The following is a 25,358-nucleotide window of genomic DNA, read 5'->3' on the forward strand; positions in this document are numbered from 1 at the left end:
AAAGTCCGCATCGCACAGCGCCAGCTTTTGTCGGCGCCAGGATGACAAAAGCAGACGAACGCGAGACGCGGAGCGAAGGGCGCTCCCATATATTTTGAGGGCGAGAGATGCCGCTGTTGGTAACGCTGCTGCGAAACCGCCTTTTCTGGTCCAGCATCGCCGCATACAATGCTTCCTTTCGATTATTTATAATCGATTCAGGCAAGTACCCGCCCCAAACGTAGAATAAAACAAAATTTGCCGCCAAAGGCCACCTGTGTGAGAAATTTAATTGAACCTGAACAAGCGAGCGGTTAAGCCCAGAGGATTTTTTCCCTCGATTTTCTCTGAGCGACGCAACACTCTGTAGATAGATTAGTAGCAAAAAAAAAAAAAAAAAAAACTGGAAAGCAAAGGTCATCGCGTGTTCGCGTAAAAAGCTCCCTGCAAAGAGCGCATATCGTATGCTTTCAAACAAATATTGTTTACCGGCACAGGGCGGCCGGAGCGACGAAGTATTTACCGGCCGCGCAAGCAGGAAAACAAAGCACCCGGATAGGTGCGTTTTTAGCTCGGCGGTTAGCGATTCGTGCATCCGTTATCTTAACGCTTGCACGCTTGGCGCGAATAGATGGCGGCTCGTCGCTTGCACCTAGATACACCGGCAAGATCTGCTACACGCAAGTACACACACTGTCTGCTGCGACGTTTCAAGGTCGAACGCAAAGGCACGGATGCTGGCCTCTGCGTAAGCAACGCACTCACTGGACAGCAGCCATTGCTCTCGTAGTGTATTCCACGGCCTGCTTCAGATGCGATTAAAAAATATGTGCTCGTCGATGCCAGCATTGTTGAATGAGAAGCTGCGTTTTAACGTTACGCTGGCCAATGATGACGTCTTAATCCGGCTGTGCCTGTGACGTCGCTGACCAGTACGCAAAAGACATGAAATACATGTTTTGTACTTTTTTTTTTCTGTTCAATATTAAGCCCCTCGTTCCGGGGCCTTTCACTGGGGTCTGCAGTGTTTGGTTTGGTTTGGTTTATTGGGGTTTAACGTCCCAAAGCGACTGAGGCTATGAGAGACGCCGTAGTGAAGGGCTCCGGAAATTTCGACCACCTGGGGTTCTTTAACGTGCACTGACATCGCACAGCACACGGGCCTCTAGAATTTCGCCTTCAAGAAATTCAGCCGCCGCGGCCGGTATCGAACCCGCGTCTTTCGGGTCAGCAGCCGAGCGCCGTAACCACTGAGCCACCGCGGCGGGTTGGTCTGCAGTGTGATGAAATAAAATAGTAAAAAGAGATGGTCATTTAAAGAAACACACGAATGTCTCGTGGAGGAGGGTTAATGCTACTTTCACAGTGGTAACTTACAAAGGACGTTAATATTCAAAATAGTATTTTTTTTGTTCATGCTACAGTTCACGAATAACTGCTGAGCTGCGTACTGGATTTTGCGCAAACCCTTTCAGATGCTCTTGATGATTTTTATCCGAAACGAATATCTTTCGGCATAAATAGCATATATATAGTCCTTGAGAAAGCCAATTTGTTTTGTTTTAGAACGAAAAACACCAATGGGTAATTTTTGTTACACGACGAAATAAATGTAAACTTTTATTAAAACACTAGGATTTATGAAATCAGCACCTTAGGGATCGTGGAGTCATTTTGTGTTTCGAAAATGCAGATTACGCATGAAACTGAGAAAAAAATACACATTACTACTGGTAGCAAAATCGGTTAGCAAGAAAAAGGCGGAAGATACCCAGAGCTGGTGAAATATTTCTTGCTGCGTTCACTAGTTGACAAAAAAAACATCTGATTTGAAAAGTGAATTATGCTAAATTTTCCTGAAACCGAGAAATTAGCGATAGCAACAGAACACATTGAGAAAAAGCTGCGAGTTCGCAATATACACAGCTGTGTACAAAGCGTCGTATAAAGCGCACAAAGGGCGAAAGCCATTACAGAACTACCAAAAAGGCGCGAATGAGCTCTGTAAAAAAAGACTGCGATTGCATCTTATGAAATCAGTTTGTGTAATCCTTGAGACGTTTTTTCTTGCAGTTTGTTTATTTGAGAAGAGAACAGCATGAAACAAATGGCGTCGCAACGAACTTACTAGAGTTTGTCAAACACGCCTTAGCATAGCTTTAAGGTTTATTTGCGAGGGTTTGTTGGTGGCCGCGGATTTTGTCGCCCTTTCGTCTGCGCTGCCTAAGTCCCAGTCCTTTCGCCAGTCACACTGAGGCACAGAGCCCAAGTGATCCCGGCTGTTCTAAAGTCACACTCCATGCTTGGGTGCGTGCCAGGACTTCAGTAGCGCACGTTTATTATGCAGTCAAGCTGTTATGTTCCAGAGGCGCGCTTGCGCACGCGACCCCGGCAGTAAATTGAGCCGCGTACCGGATTCAGTCTGGTTTGCATAAATGTCGACTATGGGGAACGACCTTCAAGGCTTTGCGCGCCAGGGCGCAGGTGAAGACTCCGTTCGGGGAAAGAAACCAGCTTTGAGGCACCCACGGCTCTTTCCAGCGACCGACCACCTGTCGCCGTAAGAAACCTCGCTGGTGCCTAGTGTGCATCTGTCCGATGCACGCCTGACTCCATCCTCCCGATGACTGGGCTTGTTTACAACGTCTGTGTGTGAAATCTTGGCACAGGCTAGCCAGACGGAGTCGCCTCGCAAATGCCAGGTTCGTGCGAGAGTGGCTAATGGCATACGCCGTCGCGGGAACAACATGTCAGTAGCTCACCGCACCTGTGATATACACTCGGTGTACAAATCTTACCGTACGCGTGAGTCTACTGGGAAAATGCAGAGCTTGTAGTGCCTTCTGTAGCGAAACGTTTTTTTTTTTTTTTCGCACGTCTCAGTTCGTGTGCATATGCTCTTCCCTTCAGGGCAACATCGAGCTCATCAACGAGGACGGCTCCGTGCACAAGCGGGTTCCCCTTGCGACGCAGTTCTTCAACCCGGCCGAGATCTACGCGCCCGGGAACCTGGACCGCTTCTACCGCGGTCTCATCAGCCAGCCGGCTCAGACCTACGACCGCTTCGTCACGGAGCAGGTATGTGGAAGAAGCGAAGTCCAGGCACGCGGAAATCTTAGAGAAATGAACAGGAGGAGGGAATGTAGTTCTGCCGCGGACGCCATCCTGTGCAACAGTGCCCCCCCCCCCTCGCCCCCTCTCCCGAGTTTCGTAGAACCGAAAAGTGGAGATCTACGCGAAGTGTTCCGACTGCCGATTATCCTCGTACGACCATCAGACTATAAGGCACATTCCGCCCATATCACTCCCAAGAGGTGCGATAACAATGAGTCGTTTTACGCTCACGCCCTGACGTCAGTGGGAAAGGAAACGAAAAAGCCCTCAAAGATCGCTACCGCGGAAGGCCATCTTATCTGGTCTTGCGATTCGTCTGACACTACAGTGGAGTTTGATGCGCGCCTAAATGACTTTCTGTGCGGTTTGTACAAATCGAAATTTTCACACTGTTTAATGCAACTTGGGTCATTTCAGTGTAGGTGTTTGATTACAAAATCGGCCTCAAAATGCTTATTTCCGGGCTCATATAGCACTGCACGTTCGACTCCGTAGGTGGGCGCAGGATTCACCACATAAATGCCGAAGTTTCTGGCCGCGCGCCCACTCACTCCTTTATGCTCGCGCTTTTGCGCCTTTCTAAAGCAAATTTCTGCCCCCTACATTTTAAACATGACCCGAGAAAAAAAGGGCATGTCCTTGTGCCCCCCTCCCCTAACCTGACCAGACCTTTGCTCGTCTCACTCGCGTCTTTGCATCTGCCCTTACGAGGGGAGTAAGTTCGTCATAACTGGAATAGTTACATACTTTAGTTGCTAGCCTGTTTGTTGCTTCGTGTTGCCTAAGACTGCAACTTGGCCAGGTGTTACTAACTACATGAAGATGGTAGTATATATTTAGTAAGAGCGTAGTAAAATGCAGTAAGAGTTTGTAACTGCTGCACTTGCTGCCTTTTACTACCCTTTTTTTAAAGCGTGGCATACCCGTGACAGCTTTTCGTGCACCCAGCAGTTTCTCGCCTAGCTCTTTTCTGTATGAACTGAAATATCCCTTCAATCGCTCCCCCCTTTCTTTCCTTCTCCCTGTCCATTTATTCCCGCTAGCCGCAGCTCAGGTGCTTCAGGTTTAGATTGCAGATGCCGCGGCTAGCAACATCTTTTCCTTGCATTGTTATTTTTCATTAATAAATGGCCACTAACAACAACAAGCGACGGGGAGCAGGACGACGCGATGCAATTTTGGACATCGGGTCAATTAGGGCGAACCGGGCCGCTTCGCTCTGCCGGCGCTGCAGTAAAATGAAATGCCCTAAGTATGGAGTGAGCCCGTCCTGCCACCAAAGACAGCGACCCTGGAGTACGCCAACAGACGAAACTGAGAATTCAAGCCGGACGTAGTTGTTGATCCTTTTGGAGTTAGCGGTGAAGATTTCGCTTTAGCGGAATCGATTTTAGCGACTGAGGTACAAACCGCATTTTGCTTAACCAAGTCCGGGAAGTAAGCTAAGGCGACCACTGACAAACTGGGGTGCAACGTTGGCGTTCAGAATCAGAATCAGTTTATTATAATTAAAAAGAAAGTATAAGGTGGAAAAATTTATACAGAATTCTCGGCAATTAAGAAAACGTGGCCTTGAAGTAAGTCGCATATGACTCTGTCCTGTTTCCTAGGCTGAATCAGTGCGACATTAAAGGAAGGTCAAGAGGCTGGCGCTCCGAACGCATGAGGAGAGCTAGCCGCCTCTTATAACTGCGTTTCATACATCAGGTGCAAGACTGTCAAAGCTAGCGCTCTTGTTTGCGCTGGCTACGTCCGCGATCAAAAAGTAATGCGTTCCTTGTGGTAAACGGAAAATAGTGCATGTTTTGCCTGCAGGCTTATTACACGATACATATGTCATGAGTTTGATTAAATTCGCTCCTACTGCTGACGGCACGCTGTCGCTTTCTCGTCCCTTACACCACTCGGATGCAAAGCAAGCGCGGAGTAACACGCCTCCTTTTATTCTTTCGTGCGGACTACTTCCGTTCCTTATACAGCGTTGCACCCGATGAATGAAAGTGAGCATAGGTTCGATGCGTCGCTTCGCGTTGGGTCGCAGTCGCTGCCGAAGGCGTGCACTTTCATATTGAACCATGCCCGCGACGTGGACAGAGAAGCTGACGTTCGCCATGTTGTGTGGTGTGCGCAGCTGACGAACCATCTGTACGAGCCGCTGGGCCAGGGCTTCGGCATGGACCTGGTGGCGCTGAACATTCAGCGCGGCCGTGACCACGGCATCCCCGGCTACAATGACTGGCGAGAGTACTGCGGCATGTCCCGCATCACGGACTTCTCGCAGCTGGCCGACGTCATGACGCCCGAGTCGGTGCAGGCTTTCGCCCAGGTCTACAAGTAAGCATGCCTCTTTCACTGTGCTCATGCCACACGTACACAGTACATGGCGGGAAGGGCGAACGTTTCACAGATTTGATTGTCTGGGGTGTGTATAGTACATGGCTATTTCCTTGCATGCGGAAATGCACGCGTATAGATTTTCTTGTTGTGTTAGAAACAAATGCCTGTTGGCCCTGTAATTAAACGCTGGGAAACAGTGTTGCGTTTGGTTGGACGCACCTTAAACACGCGAATAAGGTGTAGCATATATGAATGGCAGCTGATTCAAAACGAATACACACGTGCGTGTTTATGGCATGCGAACACGCCTTGTACCATTGGGCGATTGTCTTCTTTAGCCAGACCTTGTTCCGACTTAGCTCTTCAATACATCGTCCCAGTGTGCGCTGGTTTCGCCCGAACCTGTCACGAACAGCCGGGACATTACCCTCCGAATGCGCGTGGCCCGTCGCAGGTCCCCCGACGACATCGACCTGTTCCCGGCGGGCGTGAACGAGCGCTCGGTGCCCGGTGGCACCTTGGGCCCCACGTTCGCCTGCATCGTGGCAGAGCAGTTCCGCAGGATGAAGAACGGAGACCGCTTCTGGTACGAGAACGGCGGCCTCGAATCGTCCTTCAACGAAGGTGAGCGCCACGGCCGCACGGCGGCTTCTCGTCTTTTACCCCCTGCTACCGGTTCTTCGTTTTGAATATTCATCCGTCGTGCACTCCGGACTCGCGTTCGCTGCACGGGCAATGACGCAAATGGAAGGCACGTTCGTAGAAAGACCGCCACTCGCACGTGCCCTTGTCGTCATTGACATGCGCGCGTGCCCTGAACCTGAACAGAACGTCAGGCGAAAGGGTTGCGTTAACCTGAGCTAACTTATACACTTGCGACTTTCTTCGTCAGTCTCATATTGCAGTGTCCGGTCACGTCTGCTGCATGACACAGGGGGCCTTTCCAGCTGATATCTGGCTGTGCTGAGCCAGCCGCGGCCGCCCACCAGAGACCTGACGCCGCAGTTTCCATTCCCTCGGTGGCAGATCACTGGCTATAATTGTTCTCCGCATCACATATGCCCCTCACTGGTCCTCCCATTTTTGTGCGAAAGCACTCATACGCTCACCAGCACTGAACAAGAACCTTGTCATCTCTGGATCTTGTGCCGTTGCCTAGCAACAGCGACGCCACATTAGGTTAAAAAAGAAATCAAATCAATATCCAAAACCGCGGCGGCGCGACCAGGTCAGCATCGCAGGCCGCTGCGCGAGAGCGCTAGGCTATCGCCGCAGCCGAACACGCCTCGTGTTAAACTGCAACGCACTGTCGCGCTGCGCCTATAGCACACCGTCTTCGTCCACTGATACTGCCCGCGCTTTCGCACTATAATCGGTTTAGCTCACACTTTTGCTGCTAGTCTATTATTTTAACGTTAAAGGTCCCGTTCGGCGGGAACCCGGCTTCGTTGAGACTGGAAAATACTGATTGGTCGTGAGTGTAGTGGTGCAGAAAAGCAGTTCCACTGAAAACAAAAAGCATGGTCAAGCGAAATCGAGCCGCTGTCCTTTGGGTCGGGAGCCGGGCGCATTACCTCTAGTCTGCTGAGGAACGTTCGTTCAGTGGGGTAAATAAAGACCATGTACGAGCACCTCACTCCGCACAGTAGGCGAATTACATTACAGGTACACTTAGTTAATTAGGTCACTAATTAGCAGCACTAATTAAAATTGGAGAGCACTGCAGTCTGCGGCATTGGAGGAATGCGAAAGCATTTGCGTTTGACTGTCAGCAACTTTTTGTTTTGCAAGTCACCGTTGTCACGTGACCCTGGATGACGTCAAAACTTTTTTTTTTGCAAGTCACTGTTTCTAACATCACTGTCATGTATATATATATATATATATATATATATATATATATATATATATATATATATATATATATATATATATATATATATATATATATATATATATATATATATACACACCACAACGCGTTCACTTCGTGCCCCTCTAACACGTTTGAACCAACGACCCTTCGTGGCGCTGCCTTGCGTGCCCGCCTGGCACACAGAGGGCCTGGATTCGAACCGCGATGCAGGCGAATTTCTTTCTTCGAATGTTCATTTTCGTGCGGACACGCTTTGTCGACACGCTCTATCGACACACTCTGCCGACAGGTCCTGTGCACGCCACTCATGAGACAAGGAATACTTTCGCACTAATATGGACGATGACGTGTAATAAAGCAGTGTGTGATGGCAACAAGTGTGTCGATGTCTGCGAGAGGGTGCGCCAGGGGACCCCCAAGGGACCCCCAAGGGACCGTAGGGACCCTTTAACGTTACGGCATCATACTCTTATGGTGAACTTGAGTGTCCCCCAGTATTTTTAGTGCAGTCATCTGAGTGTAGCATAGGGGTCATGGAGTGTAGTCGTGTGAGCTTCTGGTTTTAATTTTTACTTTCAAGCAAGATAGTCACAGCCACCCTGTTATCTTAGTTGCCGTTGCTCATGGGTACAGTTCCTCGTAGATTACAGTTCCTACCGCTCCTAGTAGTAGCAAAAGTGAAAAGAGGAATGCGCAGCTTTCATGGGAATATCAATTTGCCGGCGCTTCTTGATTGGACTATGGTCCTGTTTCGCCTGCCGCACGTTTGCTAGCGTTGGAGCGGGCGGCGCCTGTATATCTTTCAAATGTCGGCTCCCTGGGCATTGCCATATTGCTCGCTGGACTGTCGTGTGCACCTCGCGCTAAACACGGTGGAAGTGGCAACGGAACCGGTTTCCGACAGCCTGGAGAGGAGATGTGCGGACAACTAACGCCTTTTCATCACGTGAGGGAGTGTCGCAATGCCTTTCTCTGGGCTGTTACAAACAGGGTCCGCTGCCGCTTCCACTGCACTAGCTCCAGGTGCACACGACAGCCCAGCGAGCAATGTGGCGACGCCCCCATTGAAAGGTGCATACCAATCTGTGTCATGTACATACGCTAGCAAGCGAGCTTTTCCTCAGGCTATCTATATATACACGCACGCACCCACACACACACACACACACAGCGTGTTTCACCTAAGACTACACAATTTTTAAAATAGGCTTTTTGAGTTTAGAAGAGCGCTTTATTCTGCATAACATTATCAGCAGTGTATAGTACATCGGAATACACCTAAGACGTGTTAACGGCAGGCTGGTTAACTAATATTGAATAGTTAACTATTATTGGCAACTAATAATAGCAACCTATTATTGTTAGGATCTTTAATTATCGAGAGGCGTGTAGCCCACCGTAATATCCATATCGGGCTTTAGAATTTCCATAACGCGATTACCCTTGGCGTTGTGCCCAACAAATTTTGGCTACATCGCGCTGCGATACATGCGCTTTCGAAAAGCTGGCAGGCAAAGCAACCTCTCCAGTGCATGTAACTCATCAAAGTAGCCAAAATTTATTGGCCCAGGGCGCCAAAGGTAACCGCGTTGTCGAAATTCTAAAAACTGATATGGATACTGCTTACGGCGGGCTACACGCTTCTCAGTAATTAAGGAGCCTAACAGTAATAGTTAAAAGTTAACTATTCTGCAAGTTCGCACGTCTTAGCTGTATTCTGATGTACTACACCGCTGACAATGCTATGCTAAAAATGCGCTCTTCTATATATATATATATATATATAAGAAACAGCGCCGGACTTATGCAATTCACCTTTTCACAAGACGTGGCGCCCTCTGAGCAGTACGCAAAAATTCGCCTGCTACACAGACCCCACAGCTTGTTGAAAACAAACACGTGGGCGCCGCAGGCACGGTCCATTTCCACGAAGCACCAACTGTGCATACGAAGTGGCAGTCATGGCAAAAAAAAAAAAAAGACGAATTCACTTTCGCTGCGTTTCACACGTGGACAGTTTGTTTTCTGCTGCAGGCTGCTTGAACAAGTCCCGGCGAATTTTTGCACAGCAGGACTAAACTGTTTCCGAATTTGCAGGCAGTGAAGTCGAATCTACAGCTGGCGCCAGTGGATTAGGGGCCCGGTTCTAAAAAATAATCGCCGGCTGGGGCGACGCGTGATCAGCTTGTAATTCGTCAGGTCATCTTCGTCGTCGTCATCGTTATCATCCGGATTACGTACTAGGCTGCAGGACAACGGCCTCTGCCACTCATATCCGACCTGACCTGTCCAGTGCCAGCCGCGTTCGTCCTAGGAATCTCAGCAATTTCCTTACCTCCATCTGAAATCAATTGTGTTGTACGACAGCAGACCGTCGGTTAGTCGGTTATCTACACTCCGCATGAAGTGCCTCGCCCAAGTCCATTTTGTCTCCTTGAGTTTCGCTAGAATATCATCAACTTGGGTTTGCCTAATACACGTTGTTGCCTTTCTGGCTCTCAACGTTATCCTCTTTCTTTTCATAGCCCGCTATCGCGATTGCTGAAAGGACGGGCTCGTGCCATTCGCGGGCCGTCCTTACGTGGCCCTGATTCATTCGCTGGCGCCAGCTCTATTTCCCACTCGAGTGCCAACAAACTATTATACAAAGCATAGTTGGAAACGCTTGAGTGCGGTCCGAGTCACGCCACGATCGTACGAGCGGTCGCATGCTTCGCGTCTCACGAGTCGCACCCTTTGGGGAGCCGCGCCTCACGTCGGCCGCTAACGTCACGCGTGTCCCACATAACGGGGCAAGGTGAGAGTTTCTGTCGGCGCAGCCATTCCGAAAAGACGCCTTTATCGATGCTGCTTGCGCACAGATAGCGGTGCGCTGTCCAGCAATGCATCAATTTTCCATCTTGTCTTTTCTATCACAATAGAGAGCGAAGAGATAATGGGTATCAGCCGTAACTGTATGGCGCTCGCCAGGCTTTCTGTAGTGTCCTACTGCAATCCAAGCCCCCTATAGCCTTATCCGATGGAGTAACAACGATTTACATCGGGTACGATGAACGCCGCATTGAAGCTGCAATGCAGTCAATGCCATCGCGTCAGCACGATGTTAGAGGCAAGCGAGGCAAAAATGGTGAACTCATCTTTACATCTTTTCCTCACGGGCTCCGCCATATGGGAGAAGTATACCTAATTCCTCGTCCTGTCGTGACAGCCATGCTGGCTTGTGCTGTCAGCGTTTGGCTGAGCAGGAGCAGTCGCTAGCTGCGCTGTGTAATCGTGTCCTTTTGTCATATATGAAAGCCCGAAGGAAAGCAGCAAGGTTGCGACAACTAGCGTAGAACACCTTGCTTTTTCTTTTTTTTTTCTTGTTCTGAAATATCGTATATGCGGACGTATCTTTGCCGAAGATTTATTTGGAGCCTATCTATGCTGTCGAACAGCCGTGTTTTGTTAAAATGCTCCGATAGGGCGAGACAACTGCTTTCTTAGCTCAGTGCAGCGTACGCTAAGGCCGCAACTCGTCCGCCGCACAAGCTAGCAGGAGGGTGAAAGGGTCCTTCCCCTGCGCCGCGGCCGTTGTCCTCCTCGCCCGCGAAAACGGTCTACAGAGCACTTGCAACACAGCCTGTCATTGTTCTGCCTTCCCGGAAGAGTTCCAGTGCCTGCGCTTTTGAAACGAGAGGATTTTCTCCCTCTCTTGCGCTCACAGTGTGCCGTAATCTTTTCTATCTGCAGTGCAAGTTGAGGAGATTCGCAAGGCAAGCTTGGCACGCATCATTTGTGATAACACGAACCTGCAATACGTACAGCCCCTCGCTATGATCCGGGAACTAAGCTGGTGAGCGCGACGGCGACGTTGTTTTCATTTGCCCATTTAGCAGCGCATATGCATTCTCACGAGCAGGAAAAATGACTAACTCCTTGAATGCTCCATGCAGGAATCCCAAGGTGGACTGCAACGGCGCTGACATTCCACGAGTCGACCTCGACAACTGGCAGAATGAACCAGTCTGGACGTGAATATGCATCCATCTCCTCGCGAAAAATAAGAGTCAATGCTACACGCACTTTCCCCTTCAGTGCTAACGCGCTTCGCTCATGTTTCATACTGTGTCTCTTGTGCTGTTCGAATGTTGCCTGTGTTGTGAATCGTTCTTCATTAAACAATTGTCAACAAAATGGGACCATTCCCTGCGCATTCATGTGTGTCGAGCTGTAGGTGGCGTTACTGACACACTGATTGAAGCCTTCTAGCGGCCAATTTCGGAAGTACACTCAGGAGAGCAGTTGCCGCCTTTCATTGCTTGCTGCCAGGGCGGCCGAGGTTCGCAGCTGCGATTTTTCGTTTCTTTGCGTGCTTGACGATTATTTATGAGGCTGCAGCCGCAGATATGATGTGGCTTTGTGTAAAAGAGGGCACATGCATTCACGACGAATTGCAGTCATCGAATAATTTCAGGTATAAAAATATAATAGACTCAAAAACACCTAATAAGGCCAAATGTGATTGGACTGCGTTCCTAGCCAGGCAGGGATCAAGTGAAATCGAGCGGCCGGCTTCTCTACCGAGTGTACTTACCAAGCTCATCGCCAGGGGCGCGGCCGTCGCCTTCTACGCGGCCTATAGCCCGGACGCTTGTGCACAGTACCACTGTATGCACCATGCCGGATGTAATCTGTTGCACTTAAGGAGGTCAAATCCTGCTGAATGTTTTAGCAGATTTGGCATTCATCACAAGAAATGAGAGAAGCGAAAAAAAAATATTATACTGTCACAATTTCAACATCCAACGTCATACTTCTCAAGTTAGACGAGCTCTTTATGAACCCTTTAAAGAGCTTTGTAGGGGCACAATTTTGTACATTGCTATTTCGCAACTTTTTCCTTGAGTGTGCTCTACCTAGCACTGATTTCTTTTTATAGAGCGAATGTACCATCCAGCTAGCCAACGCAGCAAATAATATTTCATAAAGTAGTGACCATGGTTACACGTCATCCGCCATTTTCTTGAACAGAAACTTTGCCACCAATACTGTATTCAATATTTTTTTCCCGAATTTTTAGCTTCACGTGCACCTTCAAAAAATAAAATGAATCCATGATTCCTAAGGCGCTAAATTTTACAATTCCTGGTATTTTATTGTTACCGTTTCCATCTATTTTGACATCTTGCGAAAAAATTTGTTCATGTGAATAAAAAAACCCATTGGTTTGTTCCGCTGGAAAGCTAACGGTTTGGTTTTCTAGGCGGGAAAAATATTTGCTTTGAATCGACACGCTCAATGGCGCATAAAAGGGTTAACATAGTAGATAATAATTCTATGATAGCCCGGAGGAATTTTCAGAATGTCCGCACGTCTAGATATGATAACAGGTAGCCTGACCGGATGACCATGACTATTGGAGCTCCAGACTGACAGCAGCACTAAGAAATCTGCATACTCTTATGTGCAGGCTGTGTTTTCCCCTTAGTGATTCGTGGAGCCCTTCATATTTTCTGGAGCCTTCTGAGATCCGGTTATTTCACCGGCGGTAGCAAGGCGAAAGACCAGGAGAGACACGCAAGTACAGCCTTTTTCACAAGAATCCAAGGGGTTCCTTTCTAGTCCATGCTTTGACGCGTTGGCATCAGCAAAGAGTCTAATCTCTTGAAGATGAGACGTAGTGCGTCCTCACCCTTCCGAAACTTTTGACTTTCGTGGATCATGCACCACAACATGGCTTACTTTTCACGAAGCCTGTGCATGTTGGTCCATTTGCTTTATTTTGATAGAAATGGGGCATACAAAGAAAGAATAACAGTTTCGGGGAACTTGCAGAGTACTACCATGGTCAACGCGGCAAAAGGCGCTCAGTGCATGCCTGATGAGGCCTCTCCGAATACATCCACGGACACATGAACATTGTACGAATACATACATTCCGAATACACGTACGAGCACTATCGAAGGGAAAGATTAGCTTGAACTCAAGAACCAAATTTGCTTTATTATATTTGCATCAAGAGACATTAACGAGTACATGGGATTAGAGGAAATTTCAGGAAAATAAAAGCCGAGATCTTACTCGTTTTGGTGAAATATGACGGAGAACCACATAGCATGCTGATAGAGAGTTCTCGGCCATGTTAGTTCGGCCTGTGTGTGCGTGCGTGCGCGGGGCTTGCACAGCGGAGCGTTGCACAAGTCGTGAGAGTTTGAACACCACAATCCTGCAGCGCTGACGCAGCGGTGACGTGTCCGTATAAAGGTTGTCAAGTTGGTCAGCGCGTGACAGGGAACCGAAGAGCTATCAGCGACTCCTATCTGCGCATTTCTGAGAACCCAGTTCGCAGCACAATTCCGACGCTATCGCTCCCCCTGCAGTGGATCGATCCGGCTTCGTGTCGCGTCTTTATCGCGCATGCAAAAAAGGTGAGTGGCTGCTCAAGCGCTCTACACAAGGGTGACGCAGGCTGTACTTACGGAATCGTGCGGTGCAAAATAATTGATTTAACTGTCTGCCTTATATTTCGACTACCTGGACTATACAACCGCAGATTAAAGGAAGGCAGTTTCAGCCGATAGTTCCACCTGATGAACTCTTTCTGAGTGCTAAAGTTCTGTCCGAGAGCTCGCCAAGCGCACGTGCTTTCCAGTGCCGTCCGGAGCAGCAGTCGTGTGGCATAGTTTGGCAGATTTATTAAAGAAGTGTAAAGAAAAAAAAAGTCAAATACGATGGCAACTGCCATCACCCTGTTTCAAAAGGGACGCTACTGTGTTCCATACATAGCGTGGTCCGCCTTAGACGCATTCGTTTGCTGTCGTGCCATAATATAGCTCTTACATAAAAGGAAAGAAAAAAATGCCTTGAACATCGCAATACCGCCTCTAAGAGGCTATTTACGTGGTAAGGGCATCTAAGGGCTGTGCACAAAGGAGCGGCGCAACATTGGGATGTGCAACGGAGCGGAATCTGCCCAGTGAAGTGTAATGAGCGTTCCAGCTCTCGCTGATTTTATAAATGTAGTGTTATGACAGCCACTGATTCTGCGTATGCAACGTCACTTTAGAGTGCACGACGTTTTGCAGCCTCAAATCAGTTTTTCTTATAGCTCCGGCCAGTTTAGGCGGCTAGGCTCATCGGCTCGACGGTTTGGCTGCAGGACATTTTCAATGACTCCATTATGCGCAAAGCCAAAAACACACTGAAGCCTCACGTATAGGTTCCGGAGAAAACGTCCCCGAAAAAAGGTCTCCGGAAAAAACGTCCCTATTTGCGAAGTCGGAAAAGATGTCCCCTAACGGGTGCCATCAAACGTCTCGTAATCCACAGTGACTTGAGCATCCGCCTCACATGCGGGAGGTGCCACAACTGGGCTATTTATCCGATGAGGCGGATTTAAGTTGTTCGACGGTGGAACCAATCACTCACCCGTAAACGCAATGGTATGCTCAACGCAACCATACCTATAACAATTCTGTACAAAAGCATTTTTGAAAGGAAAAGTGTTTATGAAAGCATTTTTTTTTTCAAATATATTGAAAGATTTCCCTATAACAATCAATATATCCGCAGGTCTCAAGTCAATAGGCTTGCATTTTTTTGCTATTCGGATTTTTGCTATCGCCAAAAGCATTCCCCGCTGTTTTTCTAAGGCTCAACACCAGAATTACAAGTTGATTTACTTCATGAGGTCTGAGGCGTCCCAGGTAACTAAAAAAAAAGCGCTTACAACGAAACAAAACAGGCTGTGGAGCTTGCCGACACATAATCACCAATTTCTGCACTCTATCGACCCACAACTCAAATCGAGAGCGTCACCCAGACTTTGTCGCCATCTGGAAGCTCTTAATCATCAACTTCGACTAAACGCTGCATTTACAAACGCCCCACAGTTCCGTTCAGGTCAAGCGAACAGTCCATGTTGCGACAACTGCGACCTAACTAGAACCAGTGGTGCATATTTTGTTAGAATGCCCAGAGTATGCTGAGAAGCGTGCACATTATGAACATCTTATGGAGTCACTCAAGTACCTCTAACACTCTACTGTGTATTAGGACCCCCGGCCTGCCATAGGCAGCAGAGACGCGCTATGAACTATTTACTTGATTATTACAATGGCATTATTCTTCTACATACTGTAATCCCTCCGTTCAGCACTCTCACTGCGCATTCCCTATGCACAGAACTTTGTCGTTCCATTTCCTAAACCTCTCTCATTCCATCTTTCTCTCCCCGACTCCCTTCCCCACGCAGAGTAGCAAATAAACGAATGTAAACGCCAGCTGAATTCTCTGCTTCTCTTTTTTTTCCCCTCTCTCTCTACGGCAGTCTTAACTGTTCGATGTGAGCGATAGAAAAAGTTCGAAATAAATATTTTGCAACATGTCGGAAGAATGGACCATTGCTTTGAATATTTCCGGGACAGTACCTTACATTTTTCCGATATTAACAATGTTTGTCTAAGAATGTCGGACATGGCAAATGTGACGGTGGTTTAACGCCCAAGGCTGGGAAGATTTGCGAAAGAACATTAGGTGAGAAGGACGTCTTGACACGGACCAGATACAGGCTAAATACGTTTGTTGCTGGGCAGCGCATATATAGGTTAACGATAGCGTGGCACAAGTACTGCGCGTGTCCTGCACACTATTATCGAGCTATCATATGAACCCGATGCAATATTCAGGGGGTGGTAGTTCAGAGCCCATGCATTGCACCCACGGAGAAAGCAGCTTCGCTCCTGCACCTGCGCTTGCAAGGTAAGTGTACGGGTTAGCAGACGTTGTGTTAGGGTGTGCAGAACGATAAAAGTTGGACACTTGTCCCAGTATTGATTTCAACGCTGTGTTATTTATTTTCAGAATAGAGGCTGAATGACACTGGTGTGGTCTGGCACTGAAAAATACTAAATGCTCACATCTATTCTCAAATTCAACGAGTGCAATAAGGAGTTAAATTTTTTGTCAAGTGGGCTCCGAAAGAATTCATTCTTTGAGTAATTTTTCACTCGGGGACATTTTTTCCTAGAGGACGCTTCTTCAGGTTACCTTTTCCGGGGTCGTTCTTTTTCCTACACGCCTCACGAATATTGCCGTCACTGCTCATATTGCTGTCATGTAACGACGTAAATATGTCTCACGTGACGACGCGCTGTTTTGCGGTGTGTCGGTTCAGTACCCGGCGTTCGCTTTCAATAGGCGGGTTGGAACCACAGTGCCGGCAACTTTATATTTTTCTCCAGACACCAGAACGAGCTGCAAGAAATTCCTCCTTGGTTGTAAGTGAGCGTAATCAACGCAACTCGCACTATTAAAAGTCTTTCTTGCAACAGAAGCATTCTCCACCTGCTGCCTGCGCAGATTCTGTGAAAACGTCATGCCAGGATGAAACAATGGAGTTTGCAACATGATGCAATACCCGCAGAAAAAAAAGATGGCGCACCTGTACCGATAAAAACAACGGACAAGGCAAAAAAGCATCAAAGGAAGAAATGTGTCGTGTCCGGTCGCTGTGTTGAATGCAGCGAAAGACGCACACGGTACTTTAAGACTTCGTTTATTTAAAGCCGATGAGGGTGCGACCAGCGTCGACCGAGGCAGGAGCCGAACTGGCCGCCCGAAGAAAGGAGGGAGCGGAGAAGCGTCCACGGGAGGGAGTGGCTTCCCAAAACAGGAGGAGGATGCGGGGGCGCACCATGGGGGGGCATCTGGCGACAGCGTGCGACGAGGGGCAAGTGGTCGTTAGGAGGGGGATGCGAGTGGTCGTTAGGAGGAGGATGCGAGTGGTCGTTAGGAGGAGGATGCGGGGGCGCACACACACAAAAGCAATAAGGGGACACAACACTTCCTTCCCCCTTAGAAAGTTGCCTGGTATCGTGCAGGGGGTCGGCGCTCACGCGTGGAGGCGCGCTGGCTTTGTGCGCTCGGGGGAGAAACACTTGTAGGCTGGCTGTTGTTCGCTGTGTCTCCTAGGTCTGTCCTGGGCGAAGTCTCTTCTTCCGGGAAGAGGTGCCAGGCTATGTGGGAAGATGGTGCACGTGTTCTCTCCGCTGGCGGACAGCTCTCAGACGGCGTCGTAAATCTACGCAGCTGGTTGAGATGTCGGCGTGCTACTGTGCCATGTATGTTGACGAGCCAAGAGCGCAGGCCTATGCGTCTGACAATTGTAGCTTCCTCCCAGCGTGGCTTCTTCAGAAACTGTCGGGCGAGGACGCGCTGCCCCTCATTAAGCGTGCCGCAGCGCGGAATTGCTTTTTCTTCCCGGAACGTCTCTGCCTTTGGCTCGGGGAGGATGGCTGTGAGCTGGGTTCGCATTTCACGCTCGAACATCATTTTCGAGGGGGTCTCGCCTGTTGTGCTCTGAACCGTCGTGTGCTGCTTGAAGAGAAAGCGCGCAAGGCGGCGCTGCAGCGAGCCTGTCTGATCTCTTTCAAGGGCGCGTTTTAGCTCGGCTACGTAGCGCTCGGCTTGTCCGTTTGTCGCTGGGTGGTAGGGGGCCGATGTAACTGATGAGATCCCGTTGTCGCGATAAAACTTGAGGATCTCCGCAGACACAAACGGTGTTCCGTTGTCCGACACTACCTTGCGCGGCAGGCCGAACGTTGCAAATAGTGATCGGAGGTTGTCAATGACTGCTGCCGAAGTCGTCTGTCCCATTTGCCTTATCTCAAGCCACTTTGTGTAGGCATCTACGACCACAAGGAAAGTGCAGCCCTCAATTGGTCCTGCAAAATCAATGTGCAGTGTGTGCCATGGTGTGTCTGGCTTTTCCCATTCTGGGACAGGAGCTTTCGGCGGGGCGCTCCGGCTGCTCTGGCAAGGCTTGCATTCTCGCACCACTGTTTCGATGTCGTTGTCAATGCCAGGCCACCACATGTAGCTTCTGGCACACTTTTTCATTGCAACGATGCCCCGATGTCCGGCGTGGATGAGAGACATAGCTTGTGCGCGTAGTTCTCTCGGCATCACAACTCGGGACCCAAATATGATGCAGCTGCGATGGGTGCTCAACTCTGTAGCTCGCCTGCGGTAAGCGTCGAAGTTGTCCCCTTTGAGTTTATGCACGTTGCCTTGTTGAACAGCTGTGTAAACTAGCCGGAGAGCTGCGCACTTCTGCGTAGATGCTGCAACTGTGCCTGCTGTAAGCGGAGGTTCTGGCAGTGCTTCGAACATCAGAACGTCTCCTGGTGGAAATGGTTCGTCAACAGTTGCGTCTAGTGGCAGACGGCTTAGCGCATCGGCGTTTTGATGTTTACTCCCATTGCGGTAGACCAGAGCGTAGTCGTACGCTGAGAGTTTGATGCACCAACGTGTCATTCGCGGAGACAAAGTTGGTGGCATAGGCCTTTGTGGTCCCAGAATGCCCAATAGCGGTCGGTGATCGGTTATAAAGGTCACCTTCCGGCCGGCAATGTACTGGTGAAAATGTGTCGCCGCGTAGACGATGGCTAGCCCTTCTTTGTCAAGTTGCGCGTAGTTGCGTTCTGCTTGCGACAACGTACGTGAGGCGAAGGCGATGGGAGCTTCCCTTCCTTGCTCGTCAGTTTGCGATAGAACCGCGCCGACTCCGTACGGTGATGCGTCGCAAGCCAAAAGCAGAGGCTTCCTTTCGTCGTAGTGGCGGAGGACTGTACATCTTCGAATCAGGTCTTTCAGGGCATCGAATGACTGCTGATGGCGTGGCGACCATGTCCATGTCACATCTTTCCGAAGGAGTTGGTATAAGTCGTTGGCCACGGTAGCTCTTTGTTCCAAGAACCGGTCGTAGAACGTCAAGAGTCCGAGAAAAGCCTGTAGCTCCTGCTTGTTTGTTGGAGCTCGTGCTTCTGTGATCGCTCGCACTTTGTCCTCGGTAGGGTGAATGCCTTCCGCATCAATTCGGTGTCCCAGAAATTGCACCTCTGGCACCGCAAAACAGCACTTCGATTTGCTTATGCACAAATTAGCGTTTGCTAGCCTTTCGAGAACGAGCTCTAGGCGCACTGCATGCTCTTCAGTGGAAGTGCCACTGATGATGACATCGTCAAGGTAGACACAAACTCCTGGGATGCCCTGAAGCACTGTCTCCATGAATTTTTGAAATATGGCCGGGGCTGCAGCTACGCCAAAAGGCAGTCGCTTGACTTTGTACAAGCCTTTCAGTGTGTTAATTGCCAATAATTCAGCAGTTGACTCGCTCACCTTCAGCTGCTGATACGCCTGGGTGAGGTCCAATGTGCTGAAGACTCTTGCGCCACGTAGTACACTGAATACTTCTTCAGGTGTCGGTAGCGGGTAAGAGGACGCTTTAGTCGCAAGATTGACGGTGCTCCGGTAGTCTCCGCAGAGGCGTATGGTTCCGTTCTTCTTGCGAACTACGACAAGTGGTGTGGCCCATTCTGAATGCTGCGTCGGCTCGATGACACCTTGCTGCTCCAGTTTGTCCAACTCTTTTTCAACTGAATCTCGGAGAGCAAACGGCACCGGCCTGGCCTTCAGAAATTTGGGTTGCGCGTTGTCCAACAACTCCAGTGTGACCGGGGGCCCTTCGTTTCCTGGAATCTCTTCCGAGAATACTCTTTCGTATTTCTCTTGCAGTTGCTCAACCATGTTCTGGCTCGGCGTCTGGTGTATGCCGCATATCATCACGCCTAGTGGAGAAAACCAGTTTCTCCCTAGAAGGCTTGATCCTGTGCCCTTCACAACAAGCAGAGGTAGCGTATGGGTCTGGCCGTTGTAGTTAACCTGCACGTTGGCAGAGCCCAATAGTGGCAGATTCTGTCCTGACCACGTTCGCAGGTGCGTGTCGTCTTGTTGCAGGGCGGGTGCGTCAGATGGCCATGAAGTTCGGAACGTGTCCTCACTGATCAGAGTACAGGCTGCGCCGGAGTCCACCTCGAACTTAATCAGCTGGTGATGTACGCTTACTTCTGTAAAAATCTTCGGTCGCGTGCCGAGATTCATGGTGTTCAGGTCGTACAACACAGATGGTGTTGCTGATGTTGTTCCATGGAGATCAGATAGCGGCGTATTCTCTGAGGCGTTGACGCTGTGATTAGGCTGGGAAGGTGACTTTATCTTGGCAAGTCTCCGTTTCGTAATGCATGCTCTTTCGATATGCCCTCGCTTGTGGCAAAAATTACACGTGGCTGACTGGAATCGACATCCCTGGGGGTTGTGTTGGTCGTCACACCGCCAGCAGCGTTGTGCCTTTTTGACCGATTTTACAACAACAGAAGGCTTGCGCACCTGGTTGCTTGTCTGGTGTACCGGCTCGGTGTTCCGGCGAATCCCTCTCTGCTGGTGACCGGCGCTCTCCGCTCGAACGGCGATGTCGTAAGCTTTGCTGAATGTGAGGTCCTTCTCAGCGAACAGGCGCTGCTGCAGTGACTCGTCACTCAGTCCGCACACAAATCTGTCGCGTAACATCACGTTCAAGGGAAGCATGGTGGTGTTAGCAGAAGAAGCTGCGTCTCCCTCCTGCCCGGTAGCTGTTGTCGACAGCGTTCCAAAATTGCAGTCGGCAGCGAGCTTCTTGAGCGCGGCTACGTAGGCGCTCACAGTTTCTCCTCCCAGTTGATCTCGTCGTTGGAAGCGAGCCCGGCTGTAGACCTCGGATGGCCTTGGGTCGTAGTGCTTTTGCAGCGCTTTTACGATGTCGTCGTAAGACACTGCCGCTGGTGTGCTTGGCTGAATAAGGGCGCAGACAGTATCGTAGGTCTGCTCCCCGCACAGCGTCAGCAGGTTGGCCCTCTTCAAGGCTGGGTCTGTGATGTTGTTAGCTTCAAAGTAGAACTGAAGGCGTCCAACCCACGATGACCACGATGAGCCGTTGAACTCTGGTATCTGATTGGGAAACCCTCGCGTAGCCATGGCTTGTCAATAGCGTTGCGTAGCGCGGGTCGAATCCACTTTCTCGTCGCCACTGTCGTGTCCGGTCGCTGTGTTGAATGCAGCGAAAGACGCACACGGTACTTTAAGACTTCGTTTATTTAAAGCCGATGAGGGTGCGACCAGCGTCGACCGAGGCAGGAGCCGAACTGGCCGCCCGAAGAAAGGAGGGAGCGGAGAAGCGTCCACGGGAGGGAGTGGCTTCCCAAAACAGGAGGAGGATGCGGGGGCGCACCATGGGGGGGCATCTGGCGACAGCGTGCGACGAGGGGCAAGTGGTCGTTAGGAGGGGGATGCGAGTGGTCGTTAGGAGGAGGATGCGAGTGGTCGTTAGGAGGAGGATGCGGGGGCGCACACACACAAAAGCAATAAGGGGACACAACAAAATGTTTAAACGATCATTAGGTGATACCGTCTACTCTCTTACAGCTTGAGGAATGGGAGAAAACCTAAAAGCCCCTCTATTAAATCTGTATTCGGAAAGTGGTCTGGAGTGTTTCGTTCTTGAGCGTGTCGTATTAAATGTAAATAAATACTACTTAGTGGTGCCAGTTCGAAATAATTATACGGAACGGATCTTCAGCTAAAAATTAGTTGGACATATGCTATATGCTAATTCTCGGAAGGCCGAATTTTTTACCCACGCCCATGAACTGGTCTGGTTTTGCCGGCAAAAACGCGAGAAGGAACTAACAAGAACAAAAGCTAATAACTGGCAGCGCCTGCGCGTAAATTTATTAATTCGCGCCTGCAAAAAAAGTACCAGTTGGCGCAAGTAATCTCCTGATCGAAAACGGACAGAAAGCAGACGCAGGCGACCACAGGTGTAGGAGGACACAGACAAGTGCTACACTCGCGACTAAATTTATTCGGCGTCCGACAGCATATAATATACTTCGACAAAAAGCGTGCTGCGCATGCTGCCGCGATGAAACGACAGCTACACACTGCACAGGTGTCTACAGAAAATTGTAGAAAAAAACTGCTGGCGGTTTTGCATTGCTCAGCACGGAATGTTGAGCGAAAGAAGGTTTTTTCAGATGGACACCAACGCCACGTACGTGAAAGCGAGATTGAGGTGTCCACTGACCCAGGGAGCCAGTTGTGCGCCTTTCCTTTAGCCAAAATCAACGGACTTTACAACGTTGTCAACGCCAACCCCAACGAACGCCAGCGGCCCATTGTTTTTGTTTGGTTATTGAGGAAAGGAAATGGCGCAGTAGCTGCCACATCTTGGTGGACACCCGAACTGCGCCGTAAGGGAAGGGATAAAGGAGGGAGTGAAAGAAGAAAGGAAGAAAGAGGAAATTGAAAATTGGTTTTTGAGGAAAGGAAATGGCGCAGTGTCTGTCTTACATCTCGGTGGACACCTGAACCGCGCCTTAAGGGAGGGTATAAAGGAGGGAATGAGAGGAGATATGTCACGTGGCTGCCACACCTACACTTGAAGGTCAAATTGTGGCACCGATGACCTTGGCTTGACTAGGCCAGTAAAGCTTTCGATTTAAAAATTAAGCTCGCTCGCATCCAGTGAAATGAATGTGGCGCTAACCCAGTCAGTCCCTCATCCTTGCCCAAAACCCTGAGGAAATCGCGGCTCCAGCCGCAAGCAGAGCGACAAGGAGGCAAATGCGGACATCTTTCGTATTAGAGAGTTTTATTAAAAGCAGTGGAAGGCGCGCGCGCACAGCAGGTACGAGCTTAGAAAGAGCCTGAAAGGTGGTCTTTTTGCTGTTATGGCAGCTCATGCGCCAACCCTTTTCGTGCTGCTTTAAATCGCTTCTATAGTGTTCTCGACTGTATGGTGGTGCGTCTTATCAATGTAGTTCGTTAAGAGCACTAAAAGACCGACTACACGTCTGAAAATTTTCAAAACTTTGCGACCATTCAAAAATACTGCCAGATTACCATTAACCACAGGGAAAAAAAAATATGTTGCACGAAATCGGCGCGACTCAAGAACCGTTACACAATGCCGCATCTTTGCAAGGAAAGCACTCCGTGAAACGAACAAGTTGAGGGGGGCTATGCTTCCAGTAACACTAAACAATTATCCATTGACATGCCTGCTGAATTTTGGAACTTGATCAGCCTATTCCGCTCAATGCACGCTGTTATAGCAAGGAACACAATTCTGCACGTGACACTGAATAAAGCGGATTATACGTCTACTGAAAACACAAACGTAACTCGGCGTTTACCTTGCAGATAAATGCGCACTTCTGTCCTGAAACTACGGCAACTCCATGAGTCTTGGCAGCAAAAAAAAAAGAAAAGAGTGCTGTCATCACTCGCTAGCTTTCTCCAAGCTTAAGGTTCTCGCAAAATTGTCCAATTCTAGTTTTGGTTTTACGGACACAATAAAAAGCAATAAAAATAATTCTCAACGCTAGAAGGGCTATTTAATTGCAGGCATTGCCTTCCAGCACAACAAATTTACTCTTCTTGTGTGGCTGCACCAGTCATATGTCGCTTTCCAGTTGTTTTTCTTATCATCCCAAACAAATTCGAAGCGAATAAATCCTGTTTAGAGGCGTTTGGAAGCCAAGAATCTTTGTAGTGCTGCAGAAAGAGAGTGGTGCTGTACAAAGGCCCCGTTCACCAGGAACTCCAGTGTCGGAGCACGGGCATGGCTCTGGCATGTGGTGCCCAGAGAGCAACCTGGGAGGCAGGCATAGAGTTTCTTACTATTACCTAGAGGGAAAGCTGGCAAGCCGTCTATGGAGAGAGAGAGAAAGGAATTTTAATGAGGGAAAGGTGGAGAGGTCGGCCGGTCGTAACATGACCCTGGCCTGCTATGGGAGTTTGCATGGAGACCCCACGTGACCACCTCAGCCACCATGGGCGCTCAAAGCATCATGGGGCGGTGAGCTACTTGTTGCGGAACTGTAACTTTTGGCCAAAAAATAATAAAAAAATAAAGCTGTTTGATAGCTACAAACGTCCTAACATTCAATATCTTGTCTAATGATTGCAACAAACGAGCAGAAAAGCATTTAAGTGCAAAGTTTGCCTAAAATAAGACATGACTAGCTTTCCTATTGGCCAAGTGATGAACACTAAAAAAGCTAATATTTCGTAATTAACAAGCGCGTTTTTAAAAGCAAATATGTTTTCAAAAAATATGTTGTTGCTTAGATACTTTAAAAGTTTTTTTAATGGCATTTCGGAAAAGTAAAACCTTTCATTGGCGTCGTGTGTCGTCACGTTTTCACTACTATGGGTTTTGCACACTGCGATCGCGCGAAAGTCGTCTGCGCACACACGGACAGCGTTTTTGGAATGAAACATCTTAGTAATGACACTCCGTGTTCTTGAAAAACTACGACTGTCTCGCAACAAGTAGTTCACCGCCCCATGATGCTTTGAGCGCCCATGGTGGCTGAAGTGCAGCGCCACCAGCTTTCCCTCTAGGTAATAGTAAGAAACTCTATGGAGGCAGGTGGGCCACCTAGGTCACGTGACCTTGCGGCGTCATCACAACCTGCCCACCGGAGAGTGAGCAAACTGCCCACTGTAGTAAGTGGCAGTTCAATTAATGACTGGTCGCCCGGGAAGAGCAACCTGGGCAGTACAAGGCCCACCGTTGGGAGCACCTGCTATCGCAGAGCATTGTCGCATCGGTTAACCGCTGCACCACTGTGCCAGGAGGGGTATGAGGACTCCCAGGGATCTATGAATGTAAAGTAGGGAATGACCTTTCGCGTCATGCCCTTAGGGCGGAGCTTAAAAGTTCTCTCCATTTTTTTTTTGTTTAGCATTTCAACAAACTTCTATTGCCTGAAGTAATCACAAAGGTTTCCATTGCTCCGGGGTGCCTCACGGGTTGCTCGACGGGCGTGCTACCTCTTTTTAAGAGTGCTTGTTTTCGTCAACGTAGTCGGGACATATCGAAGGGCAGGGGTTCCCGACCTCCGCTTCTACTGCGCGAGCGACTCGCCGTGAAAAAAAGAAAAGTAGAAAGGTATAACAGGGGCAAAACTTTATACGTTGCACTCTGCTCTGCAACGCCCCCTTGTATTTGTAACCATTGGCCATTAATACAACCCTTGAAGCAAATACACGGAGAGTAGGCACGTTATCATGTCTAGACGCAGTGGCATACAAGAGAAATTTGTGCAATGCCATTAGACCCGAGCCATTTACGTCATTCATCGATGGCCATGTGACGACTGAGCCCACAAGTGAAACGCGCGAGGG

The 25,358-nt window shown here is 49.2% G+C and overlaps 1 protein-coding gene across 1 annotated transcript in view; it reads left to right on the forward strand.

Annotated features, from left to right (window-relative positions):
- The window catches only part of LOC149351658 (immunomodulatory peroxidase-like), a 34,835-nt gene extending 23,353 nt beyond the window's left edge, over positions 1–11,482 (forward strand). Inside the window, exons 13-17 of the mRNA XM_089580994.1 lie at positions 2,890–3,057; positions 5,225–5,427; positions 5,885–6,054; positions 11,039–11,141; positions 11,242–11,482. Coding sequence (XP_089437120.1) covers positions 2,890–3,057; positions 5,225–5,427; positions 5,885–6,054; positions 11,039–11,141; positions 11,242–11,323 — 726 coding nt within the window. The 3' untranslated portion in view covers positions 11,324–11,482. The remainder of the gene's footprint in view (positions 1–2,889; positions 3,058–5,224; positions 5,428–5,884; positions 6,055–11,038; positions 11,142–11,241) is intronic.
- The last annotated feature ends 13,876 nt before the right edge of the window (positions 11,483–25,358 follow it).

Source organism: Amblyomma mixtum, chromosome 3 (genome assembly GCF_055824585.1).
Source record: "Amblyomma mixtum isolate Tamu chromosome 3, ASM5582458v1, whole genome shotgun sequence".
NCBI classification, from domain to species: Eukaryota; Metazoa; Arthropoda; class Arachnida; order Ixodida; family Ixodidae; genus Amblyomma; species Amblyomma mixtum.